A 17,255-nucleotide genomic window follows, 5' to 3' on the forward strand; every position below is an offset into this window, starting at 1 on the left:
ACACCGTTGTAAGGCAACGATATGCAACACTCAGCAATATTTTCCTCTCCCAGGCAAAAAACCAAAACAAACTTCAGTTTCTCCGCAACTTTTCGAGGCTGAAGTAGTAATTGTGATTTTGGTTTTTCCTTTCCCTTACCAATATCTGCAGCTCTGCTGTCCCAGCGATCGAAACTATACCAAAACCCTGTATTTAGCTGATTATCCAGCTCCCCGAAGATGTTTTAAATGTTTTTTTAAGTGTAGCTATCACATGCTGGTCCCTTCCAAACGGTCATCTACCGCAGTTTCGTTTTCATATTGAAAAAGATCCTATCTTACATTTTCTGTAGAACTAAACTTTCTATTTTAAAAGTTGCGATCATTAATTTTCCTAAATTCTGGCTTGGGCTAGTATATCCCTGTTGCCTGCAATGTGTTCTTTACCTGCAACTCGTCGTCATCGATCGTATTCTCGCTTCTTTTCGAGCGATGCAGACATGGAACGGTACGCCTTTTTTTAAAATGTAACGAACGATTTGATTCGTTGAAGTGAACTTTCGCGCTCGGAATCAGCCAATCAGAGAAGGTTTTAGAATCTTGGGACAATTCAGTCTCCAACAAACATGGGCGCTAATCGTACCGTCGTCGTGCTTCCCACGTCAAAATCGGCCAAAATTGTGAAGTGGAAAGTTAGTGAAGGGACAATTGTGTACGAGGGGCGTGTTATTTTGTTGTATGATTTAAATACAAATGGTGACGAAGGTGGACAGAAGAGATTGAAAGCAACCGAGGTCGGAACTGTTCGCAGGCTCATCGCCAAGGAGGGGGAAATTCTTGAACCAGGGTAAGAAAGCTCCATTGGCGGTAAATTCAAATTTTCTGTACTGATGAATCCAGTCCGCTTTTCTAAACTCACGCGACTTGCCTCCTGTTAACAATTTGCTTGAGAGTCAGGCAAAAATATCCCCAACAAACCGTAGTAATGTGGAGTTCGTCATTAATACTATGATGTAAAATACCTATGTTTTCGTGCTGCAATTTTTTAATGAAGTTGCTCTTTAATACCCGAAGGCTTACCTTCCCTACTACGCTTTGAGCTCAAGGTGAAAACTTTAAGGAATTAACATAATACAACATTTTAATTATTTTATGTCCGTAATGTCTCTCATAAAAGAACACTCCTTCCAAATCTTAGCAGCAAATTTTGGTGAGCAAACATAATTAGTTCTGCGCAAGAGGTCAATGAGCACACCTTGCTACAGCATTTGCCAGAAGTTTTTTTCAGGCCGAATTTGTCCTTTCTGTCATAGAATACGCCACACCAAAAATTATTTTATCCTTGGGTGATGAATGAGATTTTCTTCAATCACAACCTTTTGTCTATGTATATTACTCTAATCATAAAATAGGAAGTACCTAAGCAATGTAATTTTGGCGGCAAACAAAATATCTTGCAAAATTCAATCAGTCGAATGAAACCTTTTGGTGTGGCCTATTGTTCCATAGAAAAAGCACCCACAAGACAGCTTGCTGAAATAAAAACCTCAGAAAAAAGCTGTACTTAAGCACTTACATACATTTACCACAGCTAGTGTTATTAGTAGGTAGTACTACTATTATTGACTACTAAATAAGTGTACTTACCCACACTCTGTCTGTGCAATAGAATTTACTAGAGCAACTACCATAAATTATTGCTTCCCATGATAACCAGTCTACATAGAACCTGTTTTCTGTTGGGAAAATAGGTGCTGATTCCTCCTAAGGTTCTCTTGGCTCTCCAAAAAATCTGTAGAAATCTGTACAATAAATTTTGAGGTAATGCGTGTTTAATCTTGCTTTTTAGGCAGCCGTTGCTAGAAATTGAGAAGGGTTGCTCACATCCAACAGTCATCAACGATCTCTGTGCTGAATGCGGTGCCGATCTCCGTAAGCAAGAGGTTACCACTCCGCATGCCTCTGTGCCAATGGTACATAGTGTCCCTGAGCTGAAAGTTAGTGAAGAGGTAAATATTATGAATGATTAATATAGTGAAACATCTTAAGTCATTATCATATTAAATCCCTTCATAAGTGTATTTCTCAATCCAAGTATTAATTAGTTGAATCTCATCAACAGAAATAATACCTTACAATGGTTTCAAGAAACACAATAAGTAGCTATAGCGAAGTCTAAAACGACATATCTCCATTCTTGTGTTTCAAAATTCCCGCACCTATTTTATTTTATTGAAAAAGAACAAGCCAACTTGATAGTTTGAAATTTTTACAGAATATTCTGCTTATGAAGAAGAAAAATCAAGGAAGTTTTCTATAAATTACCTTTGACTAGTTTCCCAAAGAGAAAATAAAGTATGAAAGGAAGTCTGTAACATTGCGAACAGAGATACGTTGTTTTGAACTTCGGCCATCGATATATGTCAACTGAGACCTATAGAAAGCAATGAAATAATCAATATTACCAGTTTTATTAACTGGGATGCAAACAAGAGAAAACAAGCTAGCTGAATGTAAGTCGAAACTGGGCACTGAAGATCAGTGAAAGTCGTATCTTATAACTCTGCTCAACTCGCCTTATTTTATCCTCCTCCTCTCCATTTTATTTTAACATCAGCATCAAGCTTTGGGTTTAAGTATGTTTCCGTTGTCAAAGCAACTACATGCGCCATAAAGTAAGAAAGTTCTCACATTAGACAATTCTGAGACAACTTGTGCAGAAATGAAAAAGGATAGGGAATTAAATCGAAGAATGGCGATGGTAGGAGAATGGAAGGAATGCTGTGCTTTAAGCAATCTGATACTGAGCTTAATTTTCTACTTCTCTGTCGCTGGTTTCAACTATTTTCTGTATTTTTTACACTTTGTATAACTTCTATTTTGATCTGCTTTGATTCGCCTAGCAAGCTGAATACCTGGGCAAAGCTGATGAAGAAAGGCTTTTAAAAGCAAAGAAACTAGTCCTTCTTGTAGATTTAGATCAGACACTAATCCACACAACAAATGATAATATTCCGAATAACATCAAAGTAAGTATTTTTATTTCTACCCCTGAAATATTTTGGTACAAGGTCTTTAAAAGCATTCTACTTCGTTTAAACCTTCATCTCTTTGGTGTTGTAATTAATAGGCAGTAAGTTGGGAGCAAAATTTTTGTTTTTGGGAACACCAATACGTTTTTATTAAATCAGGCATTCACCAGTAACTTTATCAATGGCATGTCACTTGCATTGAAATTATTCAGTTACTTCACTGAGAGTCTGCAGTGGAAAAAATTCAATGCATTTAATCAGGAAAAATTGATGTACCTTGGGGGGGATTAAAAGAGACATTTCGATGAAACTCCCAAACCACTTATCTTGTTTACCACCTCGCAAACTTCCCGTCATTCTCTCTTTTTTGAGTGGAGAACTACTTAACATCAATTCTAGAAAACTTCCGTGATGCTCTATGCGAAGCAAATTCTCAGAAAACTTCAAGAAATAATGTTGATTTTTTTCTCCTTAAAAAAATAAAAAAGGAGCAAAGATTTTTAAACACTGCAAATGAGATATGTGGTTTAGGAGTTTCTTTGTCAATATGTGTAAAAGTTAAAAACTAGTCCGTCAGATAGGAATGAATACAAAAGTAGGAGAAACTATAATGCTGGAGCAGCAAGATCGAAGAGCACTTGCTGAAACCACCCATTGGTTGCGTTAAAAGGAAGCTGCAGTTAGGATTTTTTAACTCTCCAACTAATAGATCTATTATGCATAGTGTAGTTCCCAAGACTGAAAACATCAAACAAAACGAACCTGTCCATATGGAAACTTTAAGAAAAATCGTTCACCAGTTGCTAACTGAGTCATGTCTTCATTGCTTAGTCCTCTATTTCTGGCTGCTTATGAGTGTGAAAGTCTTCTCAAACCACTCTCTAAACTCGCAGCAGGGAAAAGACCAATAGTGCATCATTCTTCTGTTTAGCATTTTATATGTTTTCAATTAATAATTTTTCTTGTGCAATGAAAAAAATATGGGACCTATCACCAATCAATTTCTCTGGAAGATTCCCAGGAATTTATTATGGAAGTTTCCTTTGTTTAAATGTTCCTGTTGTATTCTTTTCTCTCCACTTTTGTCTTTGACTTTTTGACTTTTGTCTCCAAGTTATTCCTCTCTGAATTGACCTCATGTTTGTTTCCAACAAGCGTTAAAATGTTTGGCACCAGGCGAAAGTAGAAATTTGCGGAAGCTTTCAGCCAATCAAAGGAGGCCACACAGCCTGTCTCTCAAATTATGATTCTTGTTTTGTTGTTAAGATCTTAGAAATGATGCTCTCCCTTTTTAACAAGAATGTTTTTCTTGCAGGATGTGTATCACTTCCAGTTGTACAGTCAGCACTCCCCTTGGTACCACACTAGATTGCGGCCCGGAACGCATGATTTTCTGACGCACATTAGTGAATTTTATGAGTTACACATTTGCACTTTTGGAGCTCGGAATTATGCTCATATGATTGCTCATTTTTTAGATCCAGATGGAAAATTTTTCTCGCATCGAATATTATCCAGAGATGAATGTTTCGACCCAAATTCTAAAACAGCAAACTTGAAGTAAGCCACTTTTTCCCCTTTCTTTGTTGAATAGTGAGTATTTCAAAGAGTTGAAAATGTTAAGGAAGATTCTTGTAGCGGAAATGAGATTTTTTTGAAAATGTACATGATATGGGACTAAAAGTTAAATCTATCAGGCGGTATGAGCTAGCAGTGTTCCGCCTTCCCCGAAGTCATTGTGAAAGCAAACATGCGTCATACATGTGGTGTCTCAGCTGGAAAGGCGGAGGGTAACATCGCTGAATATCCTCCCAAAATTGAAAGATTTTATGGTGGAAATTCAGGAATGGATACTTCTCCTATACATTCATTTTTACAATAAGCCTCATTTTCATTCAATTTGAACAAATTAAAGATCATTTTCTGTTACTTTTCCTATTTCTCTTCATGCATTGCAAGTCTTGGGGAAACTATTGAATTGCAAATTCTGAACATTTTCCCAAATGCCACAATGCCCCAACATTTTGAAAAAATCTCTAAACATTTGTATGAAAATCAGTAAGAGTAAAAAAAATTAATCAACATTGGTTTCCATTAGCCTAAAGTTAACTCTCTCAGCAAGTTCAAGAATCTGACTAGCAGAGCTATCCTGCTTTTTAATTTTTTTTTTCTTGACGCCAAAAGGCAAAAGCAGATACTTATGATTCATAAATAATTTTTTGGAATTAAAGGTACAGATAAAGACTCTGAATAGGTATATTAATATTAACAATAAAATTAATAAACTTAAAATTAATTAACTTTAGTTTGAATTGGAAAAGAATCACTATCCTTTTCTTGCATTTTAAATAAATAGCAGGAAAGAAAATAAGAAGTTCCAATGCAGCTGCATTGGAAGATGCCCTAGTCGATAATTTGTTTGTACTCAGTTATCTGTACTTGATAAAAACTGTTTTTCAGAGATGAGTTGATAATAATCCTCAATTCGGTCCGTTTGTTCACTCTAAATATTGAAATGATGACTGAAACGGATGGAGTATAAGTACTCAAGGTTACGCCAAGCCATCTCAATCATTAAAAAATGACTTCAACGCCTACTTGTAATAGATAACTGCACTCACTGCTGAGTCGGACAAGCCAGTCAGAGCTGCTTCTTTATGATATCAAAATTTTTGACTTTTGCCAAATCTTAAATGATACTAAAAACCATCATTGGAGGTACTCAATATAAATAAAAATATATGCAATGCATCAAATTAGATTGAGTCACAATGATTTTGCAATGTTCAAGAGAATATGATCACTAATAATGCTACCAGGACCAGTGAAAAATTAAGATATCCCTTTAAAAAAGAATGTGGAAGGCAGGCTGTAAGGCATTGCGTGCATGCTTTTGGAGGACAAAAGAGAACTCTGGTTTAAAGCTGTCAGTTTTATTGAGGAAAAACAAAACTATCATAGCACAGTGAACACGGGCTCGAGCATAGCAGCCATTACTTTAACAAGAGAAGAAAGTTGACCAAAGGAGGCCGAAGAAAAAGCAGGGTTGCCCTTACAGTGATTGCCAACCTAGTGTTGGTGAAATTCATACTCCAACGCATGTACCAGTGGATCATCTGTACAGTGATGAAGCAAACCATCTGCAAATGGCGCAGCACTAAAATGAGACGGGGGGCATCATTGCAGATATAAATCAATTAGCGATTCAAACTGTTGCTAGGCGGAAAGTAAATATGTTTTGATTAAACTTAGCTCAAACTTGGACTGGATACCTTCTTCTAGTTCAGAGGATACTGAGCTCTAGAGGTTTCTACTTTGAGGAAGGAAGGACAAGTTAATTTCAGTCACTTTTTGTTACAATTCAAAGCTTGTTTTCTACTTTGTCGAGACATAATCTCTTAAAGTTTTTTTTTTCTCTCTTTTTTTCTTCTAGAGCATTGTTTCCTGTTGGGGATAGATTGGTGTGTATAATTGATGACCGTGAAGATGTATGGAACTATGCTCCTAATTTAATTCATGTCAAACCTTATCATTTTTTTCAACATACTGGTGACATCAATGCTCCGCCTGGTCTAACCAAAAGGGAAAATGATGAATCAGAGAGTGGATTTGATTTTTCAACTCTCGTCAAAGGTAATTAACTCATCCACTATCATGCTCTTAACTATAACTTAAAGCAGAACAACATCTTTGGCACACCACAGATTAAACGATGCTCTTCCTAGTGAAACCATCCTTAAAAAACCATCCCTTGGACTCAAAAGTTTTAGAAGAAGAGGGGGCTGTACAGGGTAGATGCAAAGAGATTATTTTGAAGGTGTGGATGAGACAATCTTTGGAGATATCAGCATTCACGACCAGATGAGTTCAAAAAATTATCCCCTAATGAGTACAGTATTTCCAGAACAAGGGATGAAATGATTTACCTATGCAAAAAATGTATTTTAATGTAGATTGTGTAGAAATAAAGAGCCACATTTGGTTTCACTTTAATCACGTAAACAGCTTCAAAAATAAATGGCTGCAAAGGTTTTAGATCCATGTTGTATCTCTGCACAGAAATATGTACATCCTACCCATTTAATGAGCTATACTTTTGAACTTGAAGATTCAAGATTGGTGCTGCTCAAGTGAAAAGTCTGGAAAATCAGGATCATTTGTCCTCTGCAATAAGCATATATTCTGCACAACCTACTTAGTGTCATCACTTTTAAGATGCAGAGGCAACAATTTTTTAGCACATAGTGGCAAAATCCAGCCCCGATCACCTACCCAATTTCATTGCTTTGTTAGTCCCTGGTTGAGCTGCATAAGAACTTAAAGCAAAATCAAATCAAGTTTTGGCTATTTTGGCGTGTTGAAGTGAATGTTCACTTAAGCTTCTCTGTTTTTGACTGTGCATAATGCCTCAGCCTTCCATGTCCAAGTCAATCAATTTTTAATGTTCTGTCCCTCATTGACAGAATATCATCTTGAGCAAAGTCAAATTCTACCAATGCTGCACTAGTTATGTCCATCATCAGTATTTTGAAATCCTCCAAATCAGCATTTTGCTAATATTGTGTGCAGTTTTTTTTCCTTTGTGTTCTCCTTGCATAGAACTAAAATTTATTTAATGTTTTTTTAGGAATCACAATGAAGAAAAAAGAGCTGAAACCTCCAAAACTCTCTAGTGAAAGTGAAACAGAAGATGGGGAACTGAAAGAAGCTGTCAAATTTAGAAAGTCTGTGAAGGGAAAGGGTAAGAGACAATCAGAAGGCAAGAAATGCTCGGAGTCTGACTCAGATTTTCCTTCATCTGAGTCGAATTCAAATGATGAAAAGTACTCTTCTAAAACAACAGAACCCAAAAAAGCACTAACAGTTATCAAAGAAGAAGGTGAAGAAGTACCAGAAAAAATGGCGGATGAAACATCAAAATCGGAAGTATCTCCCGTTGAATCCTCTGAAAACTCAGAAGAATGCGTTTCTAAAGGCGATACCACAGTGAAAGAGGATGAGACAGCTGGAATTGAGGATTTGAAAAAACCCTGTGAAAGTGTAAACTTAACGGAATCTTCAGAGAGCGTTACAGCAATAACAGATACAGCAGTTGTTGATAAGGTTAATGAGGATTCAAGTCCTACAAAGAATGAGAGTGAAATAAAAAATGAAGGAAAATCAGTGGAATTAGATTCGGAAGAGATAACGCCATTAGAAGTGAATGAAGATACCTCGTCTAAGATCTTAGGACAAGAAACAAAATCGAATGTAAATGAAGCCTCATGTAATGACACATCTAGCATCGACCAGTCTATCAAAGAAGATGATGCTTGTGAAGAAAGAAAAATGGAAGTGGATGACAAAGCAGTCCTTTCTGAAGTGAAGGCCCAGGAAAATCAATCTCTGAAGGAATCGTCTGATTTAGATACTAATAAGATGGAAATTGATAAGAATGAAGATTCATCAGGTAGCGATTTGTTTGATAAAGATAGACTGGAGTTATCTGACTCTGACAATGAGAGGAGACTCTTGGAATTGAGCAGCTCCGGAGAAGAGGAAAAATTAGATTCAAATTTAGGTAATGATGAAAATGGTAAAAGGAAAAAGAAAGAAAAAAGAGTGAAATTCACTGACGAAAAAATTGAAAGCAATCTTGTGGAATTGGAAGAGACCGACGATTACCTGTTGTACTTGGAGGAGATTTTGAAAACAATCCATAAATCTTTTTACGCTGAGTATGAAGCAACTCAAGTCGCACCTGATCTAAAGTCGATCATTCCAAAAGTTAAGAAGCAGGTTCTTGCAGGGAGTTACCTAGTTTTTAGTGGAATCATTCCAACGCATGTCGAGCTGGAAACAACAAGAGCGTATATGGTGGCAGTTTCATTAGGAGCTGTGGTGACCAAAGAGATCGATGAAAATACAACTCATGTGGTTGCGGTTAGGAATGGCACTGCAAAAGTCAATGCAGCTAGGAGGAAGAGGCACATAAAAATTGTAACTGCTGACTGGCTGTGGCTTTGCGCGGAACGTTGGGAAAAAGTCGACGAAAGGTAAGACTCAGTTTAAAATCTAGGGAGAGCAGTTTTAATCATGAAGAGTTGACCTTAATTATTCAAGTTCCAGAAGTTATAACATTTTGTATAATGATCTTGTTAATCACAATCATCATGGTTATCTTAATCAAAGATCGGACTATAATTGTTTTAAATGTTGAAAATTCTCCTAACATGCTAATTGTTAGGGGCATATAGATGATTTTTTTAAACACAGAAGTAATTTATTGAAGCTATGGATACCACTGATTTAATACTTAGGCTATCCCACAACTGTCAGTAGGTCTGGTTTGAGAAGCTATGCTCAAAAATTGCTTTGTAGGAAAGCTGTTCCTGCTCGTAAAGTGATAATTGCACGGACTTTGTATTGGTAAGATTTCTCAAGGATCAGCAACCACTGAATTATGCCTTGTTTTAGAAACTATGAATCTTTCACAAAAATTGTAACTAAAACTTTAATGGCACTAGTCAAAATCACCATAAATGCATTTCATATTACCTCAATTCTTCTCATTTTTTTAAACAAAAAAGTTAACAACTTAATGCCTTAAGACCTACTAGAAGTTGCTCCTAAATTATTATAATGAATGCATAGAGAATGTGAGTAGTGTAGTGTATGTGTGTGTAGGTAGTCAGGCTGATATTAGTTGAAGTCCTCCAATAATTTTAAAATGAAGAGGAAAAAGGTTTTCAATAAGATCAAATATGCAGACTGTCTATTTTGAGCCTGGGATTGAGTTTTACCAGCCCTTTTTGTAGTGGAATAGTTAGCTTTACAAGTGTTGGTGATTTTTCCAGCTACGTTTTGGTCTGCTTAATACTTACAACTATCAGCTCTCTAGAAAATTATCTTAAGAAATAAGTTTACCAGAAAAGTTGTTAATTTGATTAGATACTGTTAATTTGTTGGGAAGATAGTACGAATCTGGGAAAAAATTTAGTTTGATTTCAGAAACTAAAGCGAAAAATTACAGAGGAACCATTGTTTTTCAGCCGTTGAAATTTTCTAACTATTTCCTCCTGCTCTTAAGTTTTAATCACTGTCCATCGTGTTTTAGGTTATATCCTGTGATGGGTTGTGAAAACCGATCTTCCAGGCATCCACCAGCTCACTGCAGTAGTCCTGAACATTCTCCTAATCGTGAAATTCCTAATCCAAAAGTTCCTCAGTCCAATTTTCCTGTGCCAAATGATCGATTTATGGATTCTATCAACCCTCTCATGTCATTTTCATCAGAGGATATTGCGACCATGGCAGGCGAAGTTGAAGACATATTAGGTAGCTCAGAAAGTGATTCTGAGGAAAAGACTGTAGGACCATCCCAAGTAATTGAAACACTTGCACAAAGTCAAGATTCTTCGAATTCAAGTAGCAGCTCTGGAGACTCTCTAACCGGTGAGTTTCTCCAATTTTCACCAAGCACCCACTTCGTATTGTATTCATAACTCTTTACTCATACTGTATCCTGTATAATTCCATATAAAGATGTCATACCAGCTTAATCCTGTTTTAAAAAAAAAAATTTGCGAAGTCATTTCTTTGGTATTTGGTAGACACCTTACTGTGGTCAAGATGAGCTGGAAAATATTTCCGTGCTCCAAAAGCTACCCCAGACACCCGCATAAGTGGTAGGTTTATTCTCTGCATACAATTATGCTGTAAAATACTCGCTATTGTAGCGGTATACTACGATTCCTAGTTTGTGTGTCCTGCTCACGTAGTTCCTTTTCTGCCAATCATTGTGCATTCCATTTTTGTTTTTAAACTTGCATTATCACATTGTATCAGATCATTTTGCAAGTCACCAATTTTATGTATAACTATTTTGTCCCCACTTTTGTCGCGGACAAGAAGACAGGGCATTCATCAAATCAGGCTTTATAGGGCAATACTGTAGTTAAAGTGTTAATATGACAAAATATGTCAGGAAGAGACAGGATACAGATACTAACAGCCTTTCGCTCTATTATTATTCTGAAAATGTTCAACTATTCTTCATGAGGGATTCTGAAGTGTAAACCTACAATTTCAATTTTCTGTGTGATTCAGGTGAAAACGTCAGAGGCTGGTGCTCCCGGAAGAGACGGAGGGAAGCAACGGACACTGAAGTAGATGCAGACATAGATGATGAGGAGGAGGAATCATTAAGTACAAAGTTCCGACGAGGTGAAGCTTTACCCAGTGACCTAGATCTTGGTGATGGTGATGATGATGACAGTGTGGGCAGCGATGAACCACCTGATGAAATTAGCGATGGTGATTGGAATATGTTAGGCGCAGCCTTAGAAAAAGAGTTCCTCGAAGGCGACTAGACAGGCTTTACTGAGATGCTGCTTGTGTGGCAGCATAAGGTAACCTAAAATTGTTCAAATTTAATAGTATCTCATCCAGTAGTCAGGCACTCCTGTATCATGAGAAGTTTGTTTGAATATTGAACAGCATCTGTTCTGTATAGTGTTTTTTTGTTTGTTAATTTTAAGCCGGCTTTCAAGTAGTCGCAAATCTTGTTAGCCAAACACACTCAATAATATTTTTTAACATTTTAAAGAGTCAGGCATTAATCTTTGAAACCCTTTACTCCCTTACCCATTGTGTATCCTGGCATGTTTTTTTCTTTTTCTTTTATAAAGAAAATTATCCTCTCACTATTCAGTTGAATAATACTGCTGTACTGAGTCCTTGTAAAAAAATGCCAGCATTACAAAATTATGGCTGACTTGTAGTTGAGGGATGTCTCTGATTTGTTGAGTGAATTAGCTTACATATTTTTGGTATATTTATCAGATATTTTGAATGGAAGATTTCTTAATGACCAAAAATGCCAAACATTCAAAGTAGAAATTTACACTGTTCAGGCTGCAGAATGATACTCGCTTCTATTTTGTTCTTGTTATGTTTGAATACCTCTCATTTTCTCTCAATTTGTCACCAGATTTCTGTACTAGCTTTCCTACTCATCAGAACATTTCAAGATTTTGTTCATAACGTAACAGCTAGGCACTAGGGGCTGTTCGAGTATTCCATGAGGCATTTTTTAGTTCTTCTCTACCTCCCCCTATCAACTCGTAAAGCCCTTTATCTTTCTGGAATCCTCCTTCAGAGGCATCAGTTTATCTCCCTTCCCTTTGGATTTCCTACGCGATACTCGAACGGCCCCTCATCATTGAGTTCTCAGTCAATGTTTTCATGAAAAGCATATTTTTTATCATAAAAATCCTGGTATTTTATAATATCTTATGCTCCTATTTCTATAGAGTCTGATTTTAGTCATGATATAATCAATGATAAAAAAAAATATTTGAAATACTAATCCATCTTCCTATAGAAGAACGTCTAATTTTATCCTAGGTAAATTAATTTCAAGAAAAAGATGGGCACTTTTCTGAAATTCTGGGAAATTTCGCAATGGACCACTAGATAAGGTACGAATTTCAGCATTCTGATACATGTTTCTTAACCAAAATTTCACGTAAAACACGATGCACACAACGAAATTTACCGAAATGAACTCCTTACGAAGATTTTAATGATTCTTGATGCGTGAATTCAAACCACCCGCTCATGAAAACTCAATGCTCTACGTGATTCACATCGCGCGCTAAACGTTATCATGACAGTCTTTACGATGTACAAATCTGGCAACCTCAATCTTGACACTTTGGCTCAGCTGTAGCAAATTGCTTACAGTTTGAACAACACATGGTGGGAAATGAACATTACTTGATTGAGGAGCTTGTTGAAACCGTTGTAGTGCGCGATTTGACTTACGTAGACCTTTGAGTTTCTCGTCAGCGGGCAGCTCAAATTCCTCGTGACCAATGTGAAATAAAAACGTTGATATCTTTGTTAGGAGTTGGTTTCAGTCATTTTAGTTGCGCGAATCGTGTTCTGCGTGAAATTTTGGTTAAGAAACATGTATCAGAATGCTTAAATTCGTACCTTGTCTAGTGGTTCATTGAAATATATTAATGTTTGGCAGAGCAAAACAAGTCCATGAATTTTATCTGATTAGATGGTTGGAATGAAAATGTTGGGCGATCTTTCTGGTTTCTTAAAAGTTTGCCTCACAACCACTTTTTCTCTTTTTGGCTTCCTCTCAAATAATGAATGCTATAGGAAAATTAAAAAAGATCCAGATAAGACGACCTGTAATTAAGAAGATGCCATTTTCTGAATGTTTTTGCGAAAGTCGCCTAAAAATCAATGGAATTCAGTATTCACATCACCGCAGCAAAACAAAAGTAACTAAAGTAAATCCTCTATTTATTCTGTGAATGTGATCCATTCCTCAGGAAACTGGTGAAAACATACATTTTTAACTTTTGGTAATCTAACCTAACCATAGGTAATCTCCATTCAGGTATTTCAATATTTCCGCTCCTATTTTATTTTTTCGAAGAGAAACAAGCACTTGAAATTGGTACAGAATAAGCTGTCGAATGTGAAGGAACATCAAGAAGATTTTTAGGACATTATGTCCACTAATTTTCCAAAGAAAAAATAATGTATGAGAGGAAGTCTGCAACGTGGCAGACGGCCGTATGTGGTTTCAAACTTAGGTCATCGATATGTTTAAAGATAATTCAACTAATTTTGTATTCACAGGAGAAACAGTGCCTGCATTGTTTGCCTGAACCATACACCACTGCTTCTAATAAACTATTTAGGGCGGCAAAAGAAATGCTACTGAGCACCATTTATTTCAAATTTTTCCAACCTCACGGATGCCAGACAAAATCATTGGTTATGAGAATTTGAATAAAAATACACGTGAACAATATTTTAGGATATTTAACTGACTATTTTCCATTCACACTAGTCAAAGCTTTCTGTGTAAGAATTTTCAACCTCATAAAAATCACCATTTATGTGATGAACTGCATAACTGATGGGAGCATTGGGAGCGCCTGTCCCTTATAAAATACCTTGGAATATTTCTGTGTCTTACGGAAAATATTAGATCCGGGTGAAGTAGGACAAATGCTTTATTTTATTATTACTGACTCTTATTTCTTAGAATAAAATGCTGTTCATGAGCTAGTCACTTGATTATTTATTTACTATTTGAATATCGTGTAATTAAGTTGATCGTTAGTGCCTTGAGGGTTTATTTGTTTATGACTTTGTAGTGGTGTAACAACAGACTCTTGTCTAAAGTGGATTGATTTCAAAAATTGTTTCGTCAATAAATCTTGACAATTTTCATGGCTAAATTTCAATGGAACAGTCTGCATGAATTTTCCTTGAAACAGTAAAATGTATTTATTTTTGTTAGTGATCTATCATGTCCTGATAATTGTTAGATTTTTCTGCATTGTGTTTTTAAGATCGAGACTCAAATTATATTGAAAGTTCTCTATTGCATTTGTTTAGTGAGCAAAATGCCCCAGTACAAAAATGTGCCCTCACAGTCTTGTGTTACTACTCACAAAACAAAACTGAAAAAATATAATCTGGTTTTAGAGCTGGAGTTCTGCAATGAAGTTATCTAGAAAGGAAGCAATATTTGAAGTAATAGTAAAGCAACATTTCATGCCCTCTTGTTTTATACTTCCTACCTACTTTCAGGATGTAAAAATTACCTGTCCTCATGATTAAATTTGAAATTGTTTTGTTTATAATTTTAACTTCCTTTGTACCTAGTGAGGGAATTTTTTGACACTTTGCAATAACCCAGATTGTAAGTAATTGGACCACTGGACTGGGCATGAAATTAAGCATCCAATTATATAGTTCCTCATCAAAATTTTACATAGAATGCGATGAACAAATTAAATCTCTCCAAATTCAACTCATAAGTCGAAAAATAACAGTTTTTTTCCAGGTTGATTTGCACTTTCCGTTGACGAAAAACTAGAGTCTACTCTTGTCAAAGCGAGCACTAAACTGATTTCGTATATTTTACGATGGAAGAATTTTCCTATACACTAATTTTTTTTTGACAAGATTAAAGGTTTCTTGAATAAGAGTAGGAAGGAAATGTGTTCCTTACTATTTCTGTGTGAATTATTTGCAAAACATACAGGTTGATTGATTTGTCTGCCTGATTTGGTCTGTGAGGCTAATGGTTTTTTATGAGCAGAAAATTTGAATTTTTTGTTTATAATGTGAACTTCTAACTTGTGGTTATAATCTAACTTATGAGTCGGTTATGGAAATTTTTAATTTTTTTAACAAGTTTTGCTTGAAATTTTGTTATGAAAACATGTGCTGTAGTACAGAATTTCTTAACCTGTGTAGTGGTCCATTTTGCAAGGGAGACTTCTGTCAATGGACACATCAAAACAGGGTTCCCACAGTCAGGGAATATCAGAAGAACCGAGAAATGTCAGAGAATTTTAAAAAGTCAAAGAAAACCTCAAAATGTCAGGAAAAATGGTGGAAGTGTTAAGGGAAAATTGTCAAGTCACCTTGTTTTGATTTCTAGGTAGAATGCGTTCGACATTTCGAGCAAAAGATTTTGTGTGAAAACTATTTCAAATTATGTCTTTTCAACCATCTAGCATACCTCCAATTATCAAGGAATTTAATTTTCTTTGTGGCAACCCTGTTAAAAGATTGTTATCATAGATATCATACATTTTCAGAATCTAAATTATTAATTCTGATGATACTCAGAGTATGAAAATTAGTAATGTCTACCCTCTTTGATCTCTGATTCTACATGTTCAATTGGGATGTAATAATTTTCTGCACCAGTCAATAGCAGTTAGGTGAAGGAAGAGGGAATGCCATTGAGATTACAAGAAAGATGAGAGTGGGTGATAATGCGAACTTTGCATAAAACGGAGTAAGTAAATTGAATTACTTGCCACCATGGAATTAAGTATTCATCTACTGATCAGTGGGAATTTTTTTTTATTATTTATAGATTTTACTTTTTAATATCAGGAGCAATAATTCATTTTGTAATCTAAAGCTATTTGTACGTCCATTAAATTGCATACTTAAGTACACCTGTGAAATTTGTTATTATGCATGCATAAATGTACTCGTTATGTTAACCGTTGGAGGGACATGTTGACTGTTCAGCGCAGGTGACTTTGACTGGATGATCCAAACTCTGTAATTCTTCATACATTTGTCAGATCCACCATTTAGCAGTGGTACATTTTGTTGTTAGGATTACTTGTAAGTGTAAGAAAGAATGTATTGGAGCAGTTTCAGTTGTCTCCAGTTGGACAGTGCTCAGCTATTAGAAACTTTCTGCATGTAACAGTTCATAACTCTCTTCAATTTTTCACATTTTAACCCAACACCTAGCCTTATCACTTGAGTCTTTGTCACTCATTTCTTGTGTTTTTTCTCAATATAAATAGAATGTTGAAGATTGGAAATGCAAAAAAATGTATACCTCAATTGCAGCATTATAAACCTTCAATTATGTTCTAATTTCTTCAAGGGAAACTAATAAAAATGTTTCCTCGTGATTGTTTTTTTGAATGCATGAAGAAAATGAAAGAAAAGTCACAGGGAATTTCAAAGGAAAAGGTTTGTTATTTTTCCTTCAGAAAAATAATTTATAATGTATTTTCCCTTATATAAATAATTTTTCCTTCAGAAAAATAAAACATGAGTAGTAGCACATAACGTTGCAATCTAAGATAAGCATTTTCGACTTTACCCATCAATATTATATGTTTTACGGCAAAATCAGTGCATAAGTGATCACTATTTCTGTTTAGAATTTTTAGGGAATATTTTTAACATAGTTAAAAAAATTTAACAGGAAATTTAAAAGCGATAATTCTTGATGCTTTTCAATTCGAAAAATAAAACCTTCTTGACAGTTATGAACGCCTGTGTGCAGAAGGCTTACTGTGGTTAGTGACTGTCCAATTCGACTGATATTTATAAAATGTCAAGGTCTTATTTAACAAACTGAATGCAGAACTTGGAACTTCTTCCCGTGCTAATACTCAAACATTTTGTTTTGTTATTACCTACTATTTTAGTGTTTCCCTCATTTTAAAGTTAAGATGACAAATTTACCTGTAATAGTTTTTCAACTACACTCCAAGATGTCTCATACCTACATTACTGAAAGATCACAATAAATAAAGTGACCATGGCTGAAAAACTTTCAGTTTACATTTGATTACTCCATGGGCGTATCTAAAAAAAAAAAAAAAAAAAACAGTAATCCATCTCTACCTCTCATGCTAAAAACCGTCTTTGAAATTGAAAATAATTCTACATCCTTGA

At 35.5% G+C, this 17,255-nt stretch overlaps 1 protein-coding gene across 1 annotated transcript; it reads left to right on the top strand.

Annotated features, from left to right (window-relative positions):
• Positions 1-88: 88 nt before the first annotated feature.
• LOC109042452 (RNA polymerase II subunit A C-terminal domain phosphatase Fcp1) lies at positions 89-17,130 on the top strand. The gene is made up of 8 exons (XM_019059194.2): positions 89-826; positions 1,829-1,988; positions 2,883-3,008; positions 4,327-4,571; positions 6,445-6,644; positions 7,639-9,046; positions 10,108-10,445; positions 11,100-17,130. Exons 1-8 carry the CDS (start codon positions 606-608, stop codon positions 11,360-11,362), a joined length of 2,961 nt encoding a protein of 986 aa, XP_018914739.2. The 5' UTR covers positions 89-605; the 3' UTR covers positions 11,363-17,130.
• The last annotated feature ends 125 nt before the right edge of the window (positions 17,131-17,255 follow it).

The sequence above is a fragment of the Bemisia tabaci genome, chromosome 6 (genome assembly GCF_918797505.1).
Source record: "Bemisia tabaci chromosome 6, PGI_BMITA_v3".
In the NCBI taxonomy this organism is placed as follows: domain Eukaryota; kingdom Metazoa; phylum Arthropoda; class Insecta; order Hemiptera; family Aleyrodidae; genus Bemisia; species Bemisia tabaci.

Bases quoted from the DNA above. Each gene is read 5' to 3' on its own strand.
- LOC109042452 (XM_019059194.2), top strand. From the start codon at position 606: ATGGGCGCTAATCGTACCGTCGTCGTGCTTCCCACGTCAAAATCGGCC. The intron at 1,989-2,882 runs GTAAATATTATG...TGATTCGCCTAG, and splicing joins AGCTGAAAGTTAGTGAAGAG to CAAGCTGAATACCTGGGCAA. The intron at 9,047-10,107 runs GTAAGACTCAGT...ATCGTGTTTTAG, and splicing joins TGGGAAAAAGTCGACGAAAG to GTTATATCCTGTGATGGGTT.